The following is a 21,490-nucleotide window of genomic DNA, read 5'->3' as shown; positions in this document are numbered from 1 at the left end:
ATAGAGGTGTCTTCAATCTCAATGTGTTTTCAATTTGTACATTGGTTTTGTTTTGTGTAACGCGTTCAGCATCAGGTAATTGTAACAGTAATCTTTCTTTTAAATTGTAAAGGTAAAGTTTAATATAGGTACCTAAATAAAGTGGGTGTCTTGCAAATTACTTATCATGTATTTTTATTACTTATAACAATATTAAAAAGCTGTATTAAAATCTCTTGATCACAAATTCTTTAAGTCTTAAAAAGCTGTAATAAATTTTAATTATTTCTAAGAATCGGCGAAGTGACTCGATTAAAAGATTCAAGACTGAAACATAAAACTTATATTTACTCCGTTTTTAACAAATATGGGTTAATGTGTTCCGTGTACAAAAGTAATGTCTTAGCAAAAGAAAGCACACTGAACACGAAAATCTGAACATCTTCTAATCAACCCTAACTCATTCCCAACAAGGTTCACATTTCAAAAACCTAACAGAAAAAATGTGGTAATACATTTACAAGTACAAGAAAAACAAATACGGTTTTATACAATCTTAATTATATTGCGAGAGGATTGATAATCGTTTGGCATGAGGGAGTGAAAGTGTGGTAAGGTTAAAAATAGTAAATCGGTGATTTTCGGAAGCGGTCGTGAAAGCTCGGCCGTCGGCAGTGCGCGGCCGCCCGCCTAACAGCGCGCGCGCAGGCTTGGGCGGAACGAATTATCGATAGTATTTTATAGTCAAATATGTAGCTATTACTTAAGTGGGTATGAAACAATAGGGGGATGTAAATTTAACTTAATATTAAGCTGAAGTGAAAACGATATAGGATATGCAAGTGTTATAAATAATCAATAATTTCTACAAAGAAAGTTGAACTTAAAATTCACTAAACCAAAAGTATTAAAAGTGAAACGTCATAAAATATTAAGTGTGTGAGTTAAAAAGCTGTATTTAGTTATAAAGCTGATCCGCTTAGCCTCATATAAAAGTATTAATAGTGCAGTGTATAGACAATATTTAGAAAGCAATGTATCACTAGTAGCAAATCACGAAATGCATTCCGTAACATTCTGTCTCGCCCCGCCGAACTCCGCACGTGCGTTTATTTTCATTTATAAATAGGCCAGACGCAGCTGCAGCATGATGTCATTGAAAGAAAGCAGTGACGTCACTGACGGCCATGAGAAAGAGAAAGAGTTGGCCGAGCTTCCTCCGAGTGGGACTTCTCTGCATAAGCGGCGGAGAGGCGAGCCTCCTGCCTCGCTCTCAGTAAAACCACAGACTCCATCTGACGAGGGATCCTCACCATGCACTGCCGGACCTAGCTTAGTATACTCCTGGTCACTTCCTGAAGGAGAAGTCCTCGATCCAGAAACGCTATGTGAAAGCATGCTCCAAAGACTCAAAGATCGTGACGATTTAGCTTCTAAACGGGGTAAAGATCTCGCTGTGAAGACCAAAGATACTGTCGAAGCATTAGAACAGCTAGAGAAGTTAGTACAGCTGTTGGATCAATTCGTAACTTTAAAAGAGCACAACGCTCGTCTTTTAAAAAAGCTGCGAGATGTGAACCATTTGAAGCGTCTGCATGAAATGTATAAGAAGATAGAACAAGAAAACGTGCTGTTAAAATCTGAAGCTAAGGAAATGCAGATGATAAACGAAGCGTTTGACGCTGAATTAGAAAGTGAGTATGGCCAGGTGTTGTTTGACAGTATAATGGCTGGAGGAAGGAGTATGAAGAGGTCAGGGTCAAAGTGGAAGGGTCACGGAAGGTTTGGGGGCTCGTTACTCAGGAGACAGAGGGCCAGGTCGGCTGGAGGGGATGAAAGTGACGCGACGCCGGGCACGCCGCTAAGAAGACGATCGGAGGGCATTTTTTGCAAAGAAGTGGAGAAATCTAAAGTTTCAAAGTGGACTAAAGTGAAGGCCGCTTTTAGGTAAGTGTTTTGTTTTAGTCAACTTCATAATTAGTCAACACTTAATAAAAAAAATACGTAGAATTACAAGATCGCCTGAAAATAACAAAAAATGCCAGATTCACTGCATTTCTTCTAAGAGATCTTAAAAGATGTGGTTTCGTCCAAAATCATCCTAAGTGATTTTTTGGGTTTATAGCAGTTTACGTTCTTGATAGTAAAATGTAGGACGGTAATAGGATTTCTAAATAATAAGAGTTGGTCCCATATATTTACTTATAAATGTTAGTATTTTATTATCGTATGCGAGCGTTTTCCAAAAAAAGTGTACATTTCATTTATGTCTTCAAAATATTGACTTCTTGGGCTCATTTTACTCAGAATCATTTGTATATTCACGCCTCATACATGAAAAAATGAGACCCAAAATTTTCTATGAAAAAATGTTTTTCCAGTGGGTCACGTTCATACAGATAAAAAAGTTTCTCATACAAGAATGTGACGATCTGGAAAGGAAATCTTTGGCCACATTTTTCCATGTATGACGCGTGAATGTACAAATGATTCTGAGTAAAATGAGCCCACAAGAAGTCAATATTTTGAAGACATGAATGAAATGTACACTTTTTTTGGAAAACGTTCATGCATGGACCTAGAATGAATATTAACTCTATGATAATATGTTAAGTAAGTAATTGATACCTATTGAAAATTATCATTTAATTATTTAGATATCTCTCTTTGCTTATCTTCTCAATGGACTAATATACCTTCAGATTCAAGATGGTCTAGAAAATAATGTCAAGTATATAGTTTGTGCGGAAAGAGAAGAGTCGTCAAATGTATGGGATCCAATACATTCTACGACTCTTCTCTTTCCGCACAGACTCTACAATCTTTTTCTGACACTATTTCACAGAATGAGTGTTAAATGTTTTATTTATCGTTTCTCACGTGACAGCTGAATTGAGTCGGGTTAAACGGAGCAATAATAATGTTTTGTAAACTCCTGACACCTGTCACCCTACCCATTGAGTTAAAAAAGTACTATAATTTACAGCAGCGTTATCATGGTCGCGTTTTTATCACCTGTCATGTCATGCGTCACTTTCGTACTTACATACTTGTTAGAACGTGACAGGCATGGTGAAAAATGACAAAAAGCCGAACATCTTAGACCTACAGGGCAAGGGTTGTCAATTCCGTCGAATAGTCATCTATACTATGAAGTATTTGAACAAATTAAATTATTTTTCAGAAAATATTTTAATTTGTTTTTATCAAGTAGAAACACTACTATATAAATTATAAACTGACCACCCTGGGGCACTGGAGGCCTTGGTCACTTTTTCTTAGTATATGACATTTATTTCAGTTTAGAATAGTCATCTAGTTCTCTGGCAGAAAACAAGTCCATGAATATAGATTTATTTCGGCTAATAAGTTGAATACTTTATCGCTTATCATTATCAATTTATCACATGATAAACTACCTCCAGTTTATGGCATTATCGAAGCCCTAATGATAATTTATTTATTGATCAAATGAGACAGTGACACACGTATTGATATAATGAGTCCTGTCATTATTTACGCCGAACAAACAATTAAAAGTGTAGGTACATAACAGTAAATAGATCTAAAAATAACATCTCGTTGCTATTTAAACAAAAAGCTACATGAATTCTTGAAATGTTTTATGTCGCGGTCGTGTCACTTGCCAAAATAGCCGTTTATTTTTGATTAATTAATCTAAATGTCGTAAAATTATTTGTAGGGATTGTTACGAACTGACTCAAATAATAGAGCCGGACCAAGCTACAGTTAGACCGAGGTAAGTTTGCAACGATTTGGATAGCACACGCAGTGCAAGTGTTATTTATACGTCATAATTTCATAGAAGTTTGACGTTTAAAGTAACACTTGCACTGCGTGTGCTATCAAAATCGTTGCAGGCTGACTCTATCTCTGCATGGAATTTGCAATGACATAATTAATGTGAATAGGCGATTTCTTAGGGGGCCGAAAATCAACGGTCTCCTTTCAGGCCCAAAACAAAACATTACATTTCTCGAAAACGGGGTCCCTTTGTTTCCCATAAAGTTTTAAGTCATAATGTATTGTTTGTCATACAGTTGCACCACCAACTACAGTTAATACACTGATCAACACAAATCTATGAAACTTCCCAATACAATAAAAACCGGGCAAGTGCGAGTCGGACTCGCGCACCTAGGGTTCCTTACCATAATGCAAAAAAACGGCAAAAAAAAACGATCACCCATCCAAGTACTGACCCCGCCCGACGTTGCTTAACTTCGGTCAAAAATCACGTTTGTTGTATTGGAGCCCCACTTAAATCTTTATTTTATTCTGTTTTTAGTATTTGTTGTTATAGCGGCAACAGAAATACATCATCTGTGAAAATTTCAACTGTCTAGCTATCACGGTTCGTGAGATACAGCCTGGTGACAGACGGATGGACGGACGGACGGACGGACGGACAGCGGAGTCTTAGTAATAGGGTCCCGTTTTACCCTTTGGGTACGGAACCCTAAAAATTAGCGAACGCTTCAACGGTGACAGACGGTTTGGTGCAACCGACCCTAAGTATATCCAGGTATGTCGAAGGGTTATTAGAATCGTGATTAGAACGCTGTAAGAACTAATTTTAGAAATATCAAGTGCTATTAGGTACAAACAGCTAACACTCTTATAACTGTCCATCAGGTTGTTTGTAGGTACAGTCAACTGTAAAAATATGGGTGCACAAATCATCTCAAAGATATGTCCCATAGCTCTTATCTCAGCGAATTAAGACCTATGGGACATATTTTTGAATAAGTTGGCTACACCCATATTTTTACAGTTGACTGTACCTAATACAAACATCAACACTTAACTGTCCATCGGTGGACGTTATGCCTTTTGTAATAAGGTTTAAAGTTAGTGGGAGCAATGGTACTATCGAACAGAATAGATTACATTGTATGAAATACCGTGGCATTCTCTGGCATTCTCAATTCAAACAAATCCACTCTGCTGATTATTGCCGTGCGCGGCGGCTATTTTGAGCTTTATGGTACCACTACAATGTCGGCAACACCGTGACTTAACCTCTTGATACCCAGGGATCTATTTTTGTCAGCCGAAAAACGACTTTGAGGTTTATGATTGAGAGCTGAAATTTGATTGTTTTTATTGTTGTATTGTCCTAATGTTGCGTCTGAGCGATTCTAAGGTTTTACATTTACAGTCGGTAAAGTCGGACCATGTTAAGTTTTCATGCAAAGTGCTACGTCAAGAATGGCCCGCCTGATGTCGTGATGTGACTGCCAAGGTTGTTTCCTGCCGGCGTATTATGAATGGTTTTATGATTTTATCCACGTGATAAAATAACTGTCACTTTTTAACACCGCGGGATAGAAAATGACGGACACCGTTTTATCACGCTGTCACGTAGACAAGAACGACCATCATATCCGTACTGTTCTTATACTTATAGTTAAGATAATTTGTGTGCTTTCATTTATTTTGAAATCAACAAAAACTCATTAAAACGAGTTTCATTGTGATTAATGTGATGTCACAGAATGCGTCCTCATCCTAATTTCATTGTAATAAATCGTTTCATAAAGAGTAGCTGATTTGACTAGTTAGTATAAGCTTCTCCGATCAGGCTACACGACCATAGTATTAGCGGATGATTAGTACCAGGTTTCTTAATGTCGCGCTGTTATCTTTCCTCGCAGATGGGAGAAGGCCCAATGGCCGCAGACAACCGGCAGCGCGGTGGCGTGCGGCGCGATGGTGGGGGTGGTGGCCCTAGCTGGCTCCTCCCCGTCTGGCCTGAGCTCGTCTCCTCCAAGTCTAGCGCACCCTGAGCGGGACTCAGCGAGCCTTACTCCAGGCAGCGCGCTCTCACTCACGCCTAACTCTAGCTGCGAAGAGTTGAGGGAACCAGGTGAGAACAACTACAGCACGTTATAAGTTACAACCACCGGTACCGCATTGCCAACGCCATGGTGGGGGTGGTGGCCCTAGCTGATTCCTCTCCACCAGGCCTGGGCTCGTCTCCTCCAAGTCTAGCGCATCCTGAGCGGGACTCGGCGAGCCTTACTTCAGGCAGCGCGCACTCTCTCACGCCCAACTCTAGCTGCGAAGAGTTGAGGTTACCAGGTGAGAACAATTACCACACGTTATAAGTTACAACCTCCGGTACCGCATTGCCAACGCCATGGTGGGGGTGGTTGCCCTAGCTGGCTCCTCCCCGCCTGGCCTGGGCTCGTCTCCTCCAAGTCTAGCGCACCCTGAGCGGGACTCAGCGAGCCTTACTCCAGGCAGCGCGCTCTCACTCACGCCCCATTCTAGCTGGGAGGAGTTAAGGGAATCAGGTGAGAAGGAGCCTCGGGTAGGAGCCCATTACGTATTAGCATATATAAATAAGTAAGCTTAGAGACCTCACTCTACATATACACATCAGTTAGTTTCAGTCATCAATACAAATATGTATACAAATACAAATTTTGAACATGGTGCATTACAAACGTCACGTGCAATGTTAAACAATTTTACCCAGTATCCCAAAAGTAATTTAGTTTTTGCGTAAATAAAATATAATTCAAAGGTATCTAAAGATTGGAATGTACGCAAACTTATCCTGTTTATTACATTCGTGGCATGATGCGTTCTAAGAACATTGCACCGATGACGTGTTTACAAGCAACCTCTAAAATTTTACGAGAATACCCATTTATTATGAATAGATATTGTATTTATACTTATAGTTTATTAACCGGATATGAGTCAGAAGATTAATATGAGAGACAATTCACTTACAAAGACAGATAATCACCATGCAAACTCATAATGGCGAGAGGCCGTCAGTCTACACTTGTAACAGTCTATTACTTTTTTTGTCTCTGAATCACTGATCCAAGATTTCTATGATGAAATTTTTCATTGTATTCTTCACACTATTCACAATTAATAATAATTATCTAAATCGTCCGCAAACCCACGTGGCGCCAACATATCTACAAAATCCGATCTAATTCATAATAATATCATAACGTTATTTTTAACAATCCAATGCGCCGCCATACTTTTTACACGGCATTATAGCAATTCTGAAATAGACCGCATTCTTCGATCTAGCATCCGTAGGACAGACGTTTTTTAAAAGGGTGTATGCGACGTAGTCTACGGGTGTAGGTACACAGGTCTATTCGGATTTCGAGATAATCACAAGATCTTGAGACGATTTAGAGATCAACTAGATCTACATTAGATATCGACTAGATGTGACTTGGATATCTAAGTCATAACTTGTCGAAATCGTTCAAGAGGACCTCCAGAATCGCGGAAACGTCAAATTTGACATATCTATCTTACAAATATCTTTAAATTATCCGTATCGTAACTTGTTGAAGTCTAGTAGAAATCTAATTCATTTTCCGAATCGAGCCGACGGTACGTACGTACCGTGGCGTCCTCGGCGAGATTTGCTGGATATGTCAGGATTTTCGGCTCTTTGTCAAGATTGCAGACGACTTGGCGAGTGTCAGGATTATTAGGAACACCAACAAACCTTTATAACCCTAAGGCCCACTTGCACCATCCCACTAACCCGGGGTTAAGCGGTTAAACCGTTAACCAAGTGTCAAATTGTACTGTTAACCCGGGTTAGTGGAATGGTGCAAGTGGGCCTAAAAGAAGCAGCGTATTGTGGCGAGTTAAGTGGCTGGTGGGCCACGAAAGGTTTTGAAACAAGGGATTTAATGGACTATTTGTATAATGAGATCTCTTTGAAGATACGACAGTCCAAGAACAGACTACGGGAAAGAAAGTAGAACAGATAGGACGTACAGTTTTATGTTTATCTTACATACATTCTGACCTACCTTTGAATTCCCTAGGTACTTGGTAGAAGGTCAGATGGTGCATGCTTTCGTAAAAACCTGGTTGCGTCACTTTTTGCTGAGCAGATCTCAGGCTCCCTTAGTAAGCCGTGGTAAAAAGATGAGACCACTCCAGTAGGGCTAATATGGTCGGCTCTTTATCATTAGTCACCATGCCTGTCACGTTCTAACAAATATGTAAGTGCGAAAGTGACGCACGGCATGACAGGTGATAAAAATGCGACCATGATATCGCTACAGGATGAGAATAATCAATATATACTCTGGATAAGTGAAAGACATTGTTTGCAATTTTTAACAGACTTTCAGAATGGAAGAGTGTCTGAATCAGTCTGTTTTTCAAATTCTTAAAGACGGATGGGGGGAATTTATACCTAAGTAAGTACATACAATATCTTTGTTCTTTACTGTTGCACCAACCACAATTAGCAAATTGACCAACGTTACTCAGGAGTAGTGATCCAAAAGACTCGAGCCTTTTAGCTCTTTTTTTAGGGCTCGCCTCATCTCTCGACTCCTAAAAGGCTAAAAGACTATTTAGCTCTTTAGCCCCCGAGCCTAGTTCTTTTTAAGAGCCTATTAGACTCTTGGAGCTAATAACCTTATTAAATAAAAGACTACATATTTTAAAAGCTAAAAGTCTTTATCTTAAGGCTGTTATGCTTACATAATATTAGATGGCTGATGGATGCTTCGGCGCACTCACGTCTCTACGAATAGCCAAACATAAACACAGGATGATTGACGCAAATCTTGCGTAGGGATCGGGAATTAATATCAATGTGCAACGTAAGAGTTATAAAAATAACAAATAATCTTTAATAACGATCGTCTTCACGCAACAGTTTATAATGCCATCAGCTCATCATTTTAAAATTGGTATGAGTATTATTTAGGTAAAAGTAAACACTATTTAATTATTCTAAGTTAATACTCTATATGAATTCATAATGATCGTCAATAATTCTTAAATATTTGGCATGCAAACATAGAATTAATAGTACATAATGTCAACAATGTAAGTGTTAACGATTATCGTTTGGTTAGGCCCTAATATCAATACTCGTAGTGAATTTGTCCTGATTGTTGCAGGTCTGTGCCGAAAGAACATCCTGCGCTGTGATGAAAATGACAATACCTTTCTTCATGCTCCTCCGCAGGTAACTAGCCGCAAACTTAATATATTTTGATTCAAGCTTTCGGTGCTGACTGTACTTTTCTTTCAATAGGCAACTAATACCCATTGATAATTCTAACAAACCCAAAGACAATTTAGATTGCGTTGTTTTATCACTGAGTTCGTATGGCCACCTCCTGTGTCCATAATTAAATCTTAATTATGGACACAGGAGGAATCATAAAAAATATTGCATTGTCACCCAACTTACTTACAAGTTTCAGCTCAATTGAATAATGGGGCTTTTGACCCGAGCATACAAAAATACAAATATTGCAAGTTAAATAAAAGCTTGTAAATACGAGTAGCTAAACAAATTAAATCCATATATCTTCGTATACCTAATTAAATAAATTAGTTTGTAGCTTGTAGCTTGTAGCTTTCTCAAGTTTCTAACATAAATTTTAGCATAACGCTTTTGTTGTACCCTCAGGATGACAGCTCCACCTCTCCATCCCCGAACAAACTCCATAAAGGACCCTGGGGCAAGATGCGCGATATCATCCAAACAGGACGGGAATCCGTCAGGAAGAAGACCAGAGGATCCAAGAGTTCTCCAGACGTGGTACCGTTGAGGAGACGGTCTTTAAGTGATGGAGGAGATAGTGACGCACCACCAGCGCTGACGTTGACTATACCTTCGTCTGAGGAGTTAGGTAAGGCTTTTGAAATGTTACTAATCCCATTATGGATCTCTCGGTCTTGACACTCTAAGGCAGCGGTCGGCAACAAGCGGCCCGCGAGGCACCTCTCGCTTGCGGCTCGCGAGCCTCCCTGGCTATTTTGTTTGTATGTAATATTGACAAACGACAATGATTGCTAAAGTCACAAATATTACCAAAGTGCGGCCCGCGTCAACTTCGTTAACTACTATGTGGCCCTTGGCTGCTAAAAGGTTGCTGACCGCTGCTCTAAGGAATGGATATACGTTCTTCCAAAAGTTTGTGATATGTCAATAAGTATTCCAAGAAGTCGTTAGGAAGAAGACCAGAGGATCCAAGTTCTCACCAGACGTGATACCGTTGAAAAATGGTCTTTGTGTGATGGGAGAGATAGTGAAGCACCCTCAATAATATTATATTGATTAAAACACCTAACGTTATAATTTTCTACAACAGAATCCGAGCCATCCCACCCCGTCCTTCGCAAACAGCGCTCACTGGAACTGGGCGCGAGGCCGCCGCAGCACCGGCCTCCACGGGCCTCGAAATGGACGAAGGTGAAGCGAGCTTTCCTCACGTCGGCCTCAGCGTCCGTACCCTCCAGCCCTAATAGACACTCGGCATTCTTTACGGATGTTGGTAAGTGGTAGTATATGTTGCATGTACCCTTTATAAAGTAAAATAGTTCTGATTCTGATTTTGATTCTGAGAATTTAGATAGAACCTTTTCTTGCTGTAAGGCGGTTAATCGTACTAGCGCCGTACCCGGATGAGCGCCAGTAAGATAACCGCTTACGTGAACTCGGGATTGGGATGTTCTAATCTTGGTGTGTTCTAACTAATGTAATTGCGGACTATTGAAGCTTACATCAATTCAGGCGACCAATCAAATAACGCAATGTAATGAAACTCGCATGCGAGTTCTAGCACCGTCTAAATGAGCCCTAAGGCTTGGAAGACCAAAATGAATTTTGCTATTTCTTCCAAAACAAAGCATCGAAATCTATTTCAACCATTTTGATGCAAGGCCGCGCATTGTGTGGCAATCGAATAGCCTTTTACCCGCCAATATTGAGGCATTAGGCCCAGTAAACCCGTAAATTCCACAATAAAATCGATGTAAAACCCTCTGAAACCATCACTCTTTATAGGTACAGTCGAGATCACAGACATCTTTACAAGCCAATGTTCCAAAAATATGTTTACACGCCTCTAAGACACTGACGGTACGGTCGTGTAAATATATTTATAGAACGTTGGCGTGTTAAGATGTTTTTGGACTCACCGTACCGCAGCTCTATTTCTTCGGCCCGTTTCTACACCATCGTCCACATGTTAACTGGCAATATGTAACCTTATTGCGTTGGCTTAAGGTCCATTTTAGTTAATAGTATTGCTGTTAGAACTTATGGACCATCGAACGACTTTATTACCAATGCAATAGGGCTTATAAAGAGTTAACTGTCAGACCAATTCTATTTTTATTTTTTCGATTTGTTTCCGATATGCTACTGATCTGCCAGTGTCAAAAGTGACGGTTTTGGTTGAAGAAATGTCACTTTTGACACTGACAGATCAGTATCATATCGGAAACAGATCGAATAACCAATACTCGAATTGGCCCGTGTGTGTACCTACGTCATAGAGAACCTTGACATGAATGCGGTAACCGAAATGTTTTACTTTAACTTTTAATTGACGTATTTGACTGTTCTATTTGTGAAGATCGATGGAAGCTTCAGATTTTGTTTTATCGTTATTTTTAAACCGGATTTTCATATGCAAAATGAATTAATCGCGTTGAAATTCTAAAATGATCTCCGACGTTTCGACGACGGCATCGTCCCCGTGGTCTCGAAGAAAAACTAACATAATAAAGTGAACAAATCGTGAAAGTATAAATCGGTGAAAAGTAGCAGAATTTTATTTTCGAATATTTTGACATTGCTTGCCCCAGAGATTTAAAATTAACGATCCAAAATCCTTTTTAACCCTGTTGATTCATCTACATGGTGTTCACATTGTAGTCCGTGCTTCAGAAATGTTTTGGCCGGCGATTCCATGAACCCACAGGATGTTCATAATGTGGTTTCCTTGCTTGCGTCCAATATTTACTAAACATTCATTGTTATTATTGTTTGAGACCGTGTTTTCGATCGGATTAGTCATGCGATAAATAATTAATTTACATTCAGTACAGAATTATAGGTCTGAAAGGGTTTTCTTAAAAGTTTCAATGTCGAATCGGTTCGGAAATTCCGCGTGCAACAGTTAATTCAACAGTTTACGGCCCGGCCACGACTTTGCGCGACTGGGGGCGGCGGCGGCGGGAACCGTAGGTGAGAACGAAAGGTCCGATCGCTGTGTCTCGCTCCAACCTATGGTTGCCGCCGCCTCCGCCGCCAGTCGCGCAATGTCGTGGCCGAGCCGGGCCGTTAGTTTAGTTTAAAGTGGTGACCTGGTGAGAAACAAACACTCGAAGACGATGAATACGTCGAAGATGACGCATTTACTGTTGTTTATTGGAAAAATAAATGTGTGTATCGTCCAAGAAAATTTATATTCCTGATAATCTGCAGGTGATGATGAAGCGAAATCTACATATGCGGAGAATTATCAATTTTATCGAAAGAATTTTGCATAATTTCTACGAATTATGGGCACTTAAATGAACGAACGTGTCAACATGACACTATCATAAATATCATAATCCTCTTCTGGGAAAATATAGCTGATCACTTTCAACGAGATCAACGGTTTTCGTGTTATTTCCAGTATTTCTTCTGAAGTGGGTGATAATTTATTGGTCAGACTTGGTCTAGACGAGCTTATGACTGTTTTTTTTGTATAGTCAACGTTATATGAACTTTTATTCGGGTTTTCTTATTTGTGATTCGTACGTCCGGTCAGGTGTTATAGTACGATTTTTTTTATTTGGAAATCGATCTTACTCATCGATTGGCGATTGAACACTCTCAGAAGTTTAGGCCTATAAATGTTATAATGTCATAAAAAATCCTTACCCGGGTGGTACTTTAGTCTAAATCTCAATTAAAATATTACATGTGTAATGTGTATTTTATGTAAGTATATATAGGTATGTTTATAGTTTATGCGTATTTATAAATATGTAGTACTAGTTTTTCTCTTTACTTATTGCTCTCGTCTTCCTTTATGTGTATCCAAAATTCTCATATTGCTATTTGTCCATATTAAATTGTCTTTCACCTGTTAGTATTTGATCCTTTCGCATTTTCTCAAAGGTTAGCTGGAAGAGATCCCTTTTAGGGATAAGTTCGCCTTTGTACATAACATTTTTATTTTTGTTTTGTTGTTGTCCGTTTTATGTAAACCTGTTTATGTGCAATAAAGTGACATACATACATACATAAATACATGTCGTAGCAGAATGGGTGATAATTTATTAGAGAGATCCAGTCTAGACGGGCTTATGTTTATGGCTGGTAATCTATTAACATGAGGTAGTAGTGGGCGACGGTGGTGTAGTGCTCTCCAAATCTCGGCTTTCATGCCATGGCAGGTGCAGTTGTTACTAACTTACTAGTATTATATAGTAAACTTTACTCCAGGTTTTGCCACAATAAATTATTGATAATTTATGACTTTTATGAGTTCTACATATTACACCAACTAATGTGCTCCATTTTAATATAGCTAACATTGAAAGGACAATTCGAATGCTTAATCTAAATAGGACTCACTCCGCACAATCTAACTGTCATTTTTGTACAAAACCAGATAGTCTGAGTAGTACATAATACTCTACAGCTTCGTAAGCAAAGTCACTACCGACTATTAGGCTACGTCATTAAACATAAAATACCTACGTTAGAGAGCCATACATTTAAAAAATAGGTAATACCTAATAGGTAGCACCCAAAAGTCTACCTAAAACATAAGAGAAACACTTTGCAGACTGTCTGCGCGCGCGTCCATTAAAATTTGGCTCCGATCCAGAGAAAAAAATAATTAGAGGAAATGTAGGTGACGGAGTCATTCACCTCCAGCCACATGATACGGTCATGGAAACTAGAGTGGGAGGGTTGGTCATGACCCTATTTGGAGAAATTGGCGATAGAAAAAGAAATAAGTGTAATGGGACAATCTTACACAAGACTAAAACAAAGTCAATAAGGTTTGAATATGTGATACATATGAAACATGAACAACATTCATAGCTCTGTCTATCTAACTTTAATAAAAATAGAAATATATTACCTTACTAGGATTCGAAGCCCGATGCCAGGACCTCCAGCTTCGTTAGCAGAGACACTACCGGCAACTACCGGCTACACACTTTAAGCGCATGATAATATTTAAAATTTAATGAAACTGCATTGAGACAAGACCAAAAGAGATTGCAAGAGATTGATAACTTTTTTTTTAGCTTTTCGGTGAAGGAAAACATCGTGAGGAAACCTTCATACATCTGCGAAGAAATTCAAAGGTGTATGTGAAGTCACCAATCCGCATTGGGCTAGCGTGGGGACTATAGCCCAAGCCCTCTCGCGCATGAGAGGAGGCCTGTGCCAGTGGGACGTATATACCTAGGCTGAATTATTTATTTTTATTTTATTTATATATAACTTTTTAACTGAATTCAGTAAGTCAAAGTTTCAGAAAGGAACAACGTCGGCATCAGAATCACTAATTTGCTTTTCTTTCATCTTTTACAATATCACGCCATATTTTAAGCATAGCCAAAAATTATCTTCATATGATACGTTTATCCTCAATATTCCTTACCCATCATTAACATAACCATAAAATATGTTTACAACATGCGCCGGAGTTCACGCATTGCCGCAACCTCTTTCAAGAGATAGCGTAAATAGTAGCGATGAAAGTATCGGGGTAGGGCTACCAAGCAGGATATGACTGATCCTAGCTAAAACTATGATGGCGGCCACATTACTTATTTAAATCTTTGATCCATAATACCAGGTAACAGTAATCCCGATAATTTATTTTAGACATTTCCTTGCTTTATTCGGAAAAGTGGCATTGAGTTAAATTTAGAAAAAAAACGTCGGTCAGCTGGTTCGGATTAGGACGACGTATACCCTTAAAACAAAAATCGAAATTTGATTATCTGTTTCTCTATCGCTCGAATATACAAGGGCTAGACAGAGACAGATAAGCAAATTTCATTTTTCGTTTTTCGCGGTTGGCTCTCAGATTTGTAGATAAATACTAGCAATTTCACAGTTTAAAAATAGTATCTCCAGTCCACAAAAATGGGTCTTTAGTTTAAGTTTAACAATGTTTAAATCGTGAAAGTTTATATCAATCCATGACATATTTTTTTTTTATTATCACGTAAAGTTACCATAGAGCCGGTTTCATCATTATAGCTCTAAAATATTATTTTCCAGAGTTTATGGCAAACCATCCATCAGACGCTATATATATTATAAATTTAACGATTTATCACATCAACAGCGTCAAATAATAAAGCGAGTTTATTTTTAGATTCTCTAATATGTTTTGAAATAAAACGTGTTCTACAAGCTGATATTGAAATAAAAACATCTCACATAATGTTTTAGATATCATTAGAAATCACTGCTGAAGCAAATGAAGTGCTGTTCAAATCTACTTTAGAATCATTTAAAGTGACATTTACATTTGATGTTGCATTGGTTTCCGTTTCACCGGATGGCAGATCCTCTTGCAGTTTTTTCAACTTCTTCTTAAAGCGTTTGTCTAAATCATCTACATTACTCTCACTTAGCATTCTCCTGATTAATTGCTTCATTTCTACAACTTCTTTCTTATTAGGATCTACTTTAATTTTACGATTCTTCCTTGTAGGTATATCGAGTACTGTTGCGTTGTTTTCTTCTATGAATTTGTTAGCTTCTTCAGTAAAGTTTCCAAATGCACAATTTCTAACTTTGCTGACGAGGCCCAGGGCTTCGTCTTCGACTGTTCTGATGACTTCTATGAGGCAAGCTTCGTGCATGGCACCGTGGGCGAGTACTTTCGTCAGTTCGACTACACCCTGCATCAGTTGACTGGTCACGTCCATCATGGCGGCCTTTACCATGGGCGACTGAAACGCAAACGAACCATCTATGAGGAAATGAAAATTTAATTTGAATATGACTAGACTAGATACTAGATATAGCTGTTTTATATCCAGAATAATTTTAGTTTCGTACTCAAACAATTGGAACCCTATTTCCAATATCTAGATAGTTATCTCAAAAAAGTTCATTTCTGTGGCTCTTAAATGAAAAAAAATCGGGCAAGTGCGAGTCGGACTCGCGCACGAAGGGTTCCGTACCATAAAAAAAAAAAAAAAAAAAAGCAAAAAAAAAACTGTCACCCACCCAAGTACTGACCACTCCCGACGTTGCTTAACTTTGGTCAAAAATAACGTTTGTTGTATGGGAGCCCCATTTAAATCTTTATTTTATTCTGTTTTTAGTATTTGTTGTTATAGCGGCAACAGAAATACATCATCTGTGAAAATTTCAACTGTCTAGCTATCACGGTTCGTGAGATACAGCCTGGTGACAGACGGACGGACGGACGGACGGACGGACGGACGGACGGACGGACGGACAGCGAAGTCTTAGTAATAGGGTCCCGTTTTACCCTTTGGGTACGGAACCCTAAAAAGAAAAGGAAAGAAGGAATTGACACAAACTTTAACTAGTTAAAATTACAGTATTTTTCAATCAGTATGTGGGTACGTTGAAATATGTCATATCAATACTATTTAGCGAGTTTTTGCGTTTTATGGAGTTGACATCCGTAATCCAGTGACCTGTGGATATTCCAATGGATTATTTAATTATTAAAAAAAAAAGTTAATATCAGCGAATTTGAACCATAGACGCTATTTCGACACTACCTACCACGGATGTTAGCACAATCCATGACAGATCCATCCGTGTGACCTAGATCGAGTTTCGCTATTCCAGTAACTGTGTAGGTGTGAGAAAATAATATGCTCAATGAAAAGATGTAGATGTTTGAAATACCTACAAAATAATATAAATAAACTGATTGATCACCTTAACTACAAAATGGAGCGTGAGAAATAAGTTGTGGTCACTACGCATAGCAACTGTCGTACCTACTAATATTAAGCGCGACTACTTATTTTGTTGTGTCCATATTGATGACCAGGGGCCCATTTCTCGAACGTTATTAGACTAATATTATTAGTCCACGAACTGTCAAGTCGTATGGGTTACCATGGTAACACACGAATAATATTAGTCTAATACCGGTCGAGGAATGCACCCCTGTCAAATTGTATAAGTTACCAAAGCAACACCGTAATAATATTAGTCTAATACCATTTGAGAAATGGGCCCCAGCCCCAGCACTCAAATACATTTGAAATATCTACAAAATTCTAGGGATAGGGATGCCTCAGGGTCGATGTTGTATAAAATGATGTAGAATGCAATTCAGCAACACTACAGGGAAAAGCCTATTACAAGCATGTCATATTTCATCGTAGGTGACCTTGGGCTCTTTGTAAACGCTTTATACTACGGTGTCTGTTTGTTAGTCTGCCACCTAGATGCCAATTCGAATTGGCCGCACCAAATATCTCATGGTACGTATCACGAAAATTTACAAGCTTACCAACCAAACGAAACGCAGTTGTTAAAGAAATGTTCAAGCATGTCCGTCACTCCAAGTGTCAGAGCGGGAAATAAACATATTTCCAAAATATACTCGGCGTTCGTGGCGATGGCGCATAAATTACAAATCAAAGACCCGGAGAATACACGAATGCGTGTTTACTGGGAACCGCGAATAAGAACGCATGAGTTACCTACTTATTTCAAAATTAAATTACATGGAGTTGTAATTCAACAATTTACATGCGTGAGAATTGTAGTGTTTGAACTGATATGGGCTTGGGATATTTTTTGTAATTTTGAGAAATATCACGCATTCATGTTGAAGTACTTACTTTTACTCAGGATTATCCTAATTTAGACTTTTTTATTTTTAGCAGATTGTGTGTACCTAATCGATTATAAAATAAGTCAGCATTGGTAAATTCCTAAGGATTAAATAAGTTATAAGTAGGTAAATTTATAGAGGCAAACGCTTGGTACAGCTATTAAAAAATCTGCAGAAAAAATGGAGATTTTAAGACAGCCATTTTAAGGTTACCAATGTAACCATTCTAAATGGCTTTGACAGATTTACGTCCTACTGTGACCCTAAGATTTCATATTCCTAAGATGCCATACCTTAACAGTTTATCCGGCGCAAGCCTTAATAGTAATCAGTAAGCGTCACTTGCATCATTCCACTAACCCGGGGTTAACCGGTTAAACCTTACCAACTTACCATGGTTACCAGTATAATTTGACACTGGGTTAACGGTTTAACCGCTTAACCCCGGCCCGGCTTAAAGGGATGGTGAAAGGAAAGGGAGGTGGCGCTAAGGAAGCAAAACGTTAGATAAACCAATACCTGAGCGATGACACATTTGATGACCTTCTTCAAGGAGTTGTGCTCGTGACCGCAAGCCTTCAGTAATTCGTCAAGCTCCTTCTTCTGCGCGCGGACCTGGAACCGGGTCATTAAACTAAACATGCACATTTAGAAATAGAAATAGATTTATTTGGAATAAAAAATATACAATGAATCACAATAGCAGAGTAAATAATTAATCACAATTACACCAAATAGGATGCCGCTCAGCATAAGCCGCGTCTATAATGACACGACACTGGTTTTCAGGGCACCCAAAATTAAAACTTAAAACTAAAACAGAAACAAAATTTAAAACTTAAACCTAAAATACTTATTAAAACATAAAATATTTACACAAACTGCGATATAACTATAGCGGAAAAGGAAAGTAAGTGAGTATTAAGTTTACGTATTTAAACGGTAAGTATTTAGAATACAATTAGTAATATATAAATACACGCTCTATTAAAATAGTTTTACAATTTAAGTCACTTACGGGCTGCAGACGCGTCTTGATCATGTTCTTCAGAGTAATAACCGCACCGACGGCCTGCGTAGGGTTGTGCCCTATCAGCGCATACCCGCACACCACCATCTGATGCATCGCCTTCTCGGCTAGCTGGGCGGTCTCGTTCTCGCGCTCTTTGAGGCATGTGTCCAACTGTAAATACGGCAGTAGATAGACATTAATAATTCAGCCTTTACGCCGCACTGCTGGGTACTAGGCTCAGGCCTCTTTGTGCGCGAGAGGGCTTGGATCATATTCCCCACGCTGGCCTGTGTAGCAATGTGGCAATAGAAATAACCAGACTATTTTTTTTAATAGAGACAGAGTGTATGAGGAAAAGGTGGATGCGGAACTTGGAAGGGGAAGATCTTGTTGAATTTTCTTCGATTATATATTTAAAGCAACCACTGCAACCAGCAAGCAATGAAGAAAGCAAAAGAAGTTTTTCAGAACAGGATTGTAGTAAGAGGATATATTTGGAAAGTAGAAAAGTAGCGGGAGTGCACCTTTGTCCAACAGTGGGATATTCTTTTAGGTTAGTAAAAAAAATATTCATTCATGCAGGAAAAAACAGAGTATCTATTGTATAGTCTGTTCGAAGATATAAAAAATATCAACTTTATTGAAACCTCTGTTCCTGTAGACTTCCTGATCTCCTCTAACTGCCCCTGAAGGTCAGACAGCCGATCCAGGATGTGTGTGGTGCCATTCTGCAGCAGCAACTGGATCTTTACCAGCACCATGTTCACTGATCTGCAGAAACATTTAAGTAGTTATTAAAACTGTCAACTATCGTTTCAATATGAAATTCTATTCTTTCAATCACTTTTGTGCTTCAATTCGTTGGAAACAACCCTTTTGTGGATGTACCTAGTTATTACTATAAACTTAACATATACTCGTACATGAACACCATGTCGCTTTACAAGTACTGTGTTCGTGAGCCCATAGGGCGAGCTTCAGGCCGGGAGCGGGAGGCCGAAGGCCGACTTCGACGGAAGGCTGAAGGTCCGGAGCCTTCCCCTGCTTCCCTTCTTATTGTAATTCGTATCCGTATTGTAGCATTGTAACCTACTTCTCCAGATCCACCAGGAATTTCTTCTCGATGCTCTGCGCCAGGTCTTTACTGAGTTTGCCGGTGATCTCATCCTCTATCACTTTGTCCACCTCTTGAGGCACTTCATTCCCTGTCGGAGTCGTGTCCTCGCTGTATACTGTTGATATCTGTAAACTTGTAAACTGTAAGTAAACTGTAAGAATATCGATTCCAATAACATATTTGATAACTTACGAAATCATTCCAGCGGTGACAAAATATGATATGGTTATTTATTTTGATGAAGCATTTTTTTACAGTAACAATTAGCTTTAATACATAGCCGGTCAATATAAGAACAAATTGTATGGAGTGTTGTATAATCTTACGGTGTCTATACAAAAACTTGTAGCAGGTACTTGGTATAATTTCTCCTATATATATACTTTTATACAGCACCAAGAAATTTTACAACGACATTGGCAGCTTCACTGGTAAAGTATCGTACTGCTAAAGCGATTTACAAGCTCCAAGACTTACAATACTTTCTAGAGTACCAGAAATTATGATAAAAGTGGATAATCCTCACCGCCAAAACCAATAAGCCCCACAAACATATTATGACACTCGCCATTCCACTCGCAACACAAAAATAGCTCTACCCATATACAAATGTTGCGAAAGCCGAATTGATCCGCTTTACGACGCGTTTTACACCCGTTTCATTGCTATCGAAGTGCGATTTTCGAGAAATCACTTTTAATAATATTTAGATAAGTAGATTTATCCCGAACGTCGAACTGAATCATCGAAGATGCCAGCGAAAATAAAGATCTATATTAACATAATGATAGATCATTTTGTGGAATCTTTCGGCTAAACCCTTTTTTTATGAGGGCTTAGGGATATACGTAGGTACAATCAGCATCAAAAGTAGGAGATCAGACTACGCGTCAAAACCTCAAAAGTATGTAATAAACCGGTCAAGTGCGAATCGGACTCGCGTTCCAAGGGTTCCGTACATAAGTCCGACTCACGCTTGACTACACATTTCTAATAGGTTTTCCTGTCATCTATATAGGTAAAGTACTATTTTGTGTATTTTTTTCAAAATTTTAGGCCCAGTAGTTTCAGAGATAAAGGGGGGGGGGGGGGATGGTCGGACAGACAGACAGACGCACGAGTGATCCTATAAGGGTTCCGGTTTTTTCCTTTTGAGGTACGGAACACTAAAAACAAAAACATATTTGTCTTTGTATGTTTCAATTCGATTATTAGATTGTATCAGATAATTTTGAATGCGAACTGTAAAGATTTATCTCTAGTTGTAAAAGTATACCAGGGTGGCAGATACTTTTGGCACGTTGTCTCGTCCGCCAATATTGATGCTGCCTGTACAGATATGACTGTCAAACATTACATGATATGTGCGGACATATACCAATCTCTTACGAGTGTACGTAGGTACATATATCCCTAGCTTTTGACAGGATACTTTTTTCAGGGATGAACTTATTAGCTAAAACACAAAAGAATTACCTATATAAGTAAACTGAAATAAATAACACACACACTAAAGACAAAGTGACATAGTCCACCGGTGGCCGAGGCGGGAATCGAACCCGCGTCTTCAGCTTACGTGGCTAACGTCCTGATCACTAGACCACCCAGCCACGGTGGTACCCGTCCCAAATTCTCTGGTGTTTGCTATCTTTTAGGCACCTTTGACCAATAGGGGATATTAGGCAAAGCTTTGCGTAGGTGGCACCTTTGTGGCACATACAGTAAACAAACCACATTGAC

The 21,490-nt window shown here is 38.9% G+C and overlaps 2 protein-coding genes and 1 non-coding gene across 5 annotated transcripts in view; 1 reads left to right on the top strand and 2 right to left on the bottom strand.

Moving 5' to 3' along the window:
* Positions 1–585: 585 nt before the first annotated feature.
* Positions 586–21,490, top strand: part of LOC134806131 (uncharacterized) — a 50,242-nt gene continuing 29,337 nt past the window's right edge. For both annotated transcript variants that reach the window (XM_063779413.1, XM_063779412.1), the window contains exons 1-5: positions 586–1,926; positions 5,658–5,869; positions 8,919–8,986; positions 9,437–9,659; positions 10,122–10,304. In XM_063779413.1, coding sequence (XP_063635483.1) covers positions 1,127–1,926; positions 5,658–5,869; positions 8,919–8,986; positions 9,437–9,659; positions 10,122–10,304 — 1,486 coding nt within the window. In that variant the 5' untranslated portion in view covers positions 586–1,126. The remainder of the gene's footprint in view (positions 1,927–5,657; positions 5,870–8,918; positions 8,987–9,436; positions 9,660–10,121; positions 10,305–21,490) is intronic.
* Positions 15,148–20,421, bottom strand: LOC134800028 (uncharacterized). 2 transcript variants are annotated; one of them, XM_063772477.1, is made up of 6 exons: positions 20,277–20,421; positions 19,727–19,875; positions 19,281–19,404; positions 18,640–18,804; positions 18,141–18,236; positions 15,148–15,741 (listed from the first exon to the last, which is right to left on the bottom strand). In XM_063772477.1, the coding sequence occupies exons 1-6, from the start codon at positions 20,319–20,321 to the stop codon at positions 15,232–15,234; spliced, it is 1,089 nt and encodes a 362-aa protein (XP_063628547.1). In that variant the 5' UTR covers positions 20,322–20,421; the 3' UTR covers positions 15,148–15,231. The 2 variants fall into 2 exon arrangements, with proteins under 2 accessions (XP_063628547.1, XP_063628538.1); XM_063772468.1 differs by having other exon boundaries at positions 19,727–19,890; positions 20,277–20,412.
* On the bottom strand, positions 21,289–21,360 carry Trnat-cgu (transfer RNA threonine (anticodon CGU)). Its single transcript has one exon. It is a non-coding gene; the product is annotated as a tRNA-Thr (tRNA).

The sequence above is a fragment of the Cydia splendana genome, chromosome 2 (genome assembly GCF_910591565.1).
Source record: "Cydia splendana chromosome 2, ilCydSple1.2, whole genome shotgun sequence".
In the NCBI taxonomy this organism is placed as follows: domain Eukaryota; kingdom Metazoa; phylum Arthropoda; class Insecta; order Lepidoptera; family Tortricidae; genus Cydia; species Cydia splendana.
Note: the sequence above shows the minus strand (reverse complement) of the source record. Positions and strands in the feature narration are given on the sequence as shown.

Bases quoted from the DNA above. Each gene is read 5' to 3' on its own strand.
- LOC134800028 (XM_063772468.1), bottom strand. From the start codon at position 20,321: ATGGCGAGTGTCATAATATGTTTGTGGGGCTTATTGGTTTTGGCG. The intron at 19,891-20,276 runs GTGAGGATTATC...GTTTACTTACAG, and splicing joins GGGGCTTATTGGTTTTGGCG to TTTACAAGTTTACAGATATC. The intron at 18,805-19,280 runs GTTTCAATAAAG...CCGTATTTACAG, and splicing joins GGAAGTCTACAGGAACAGAG to TTGGACACATGCCTCAAAGA.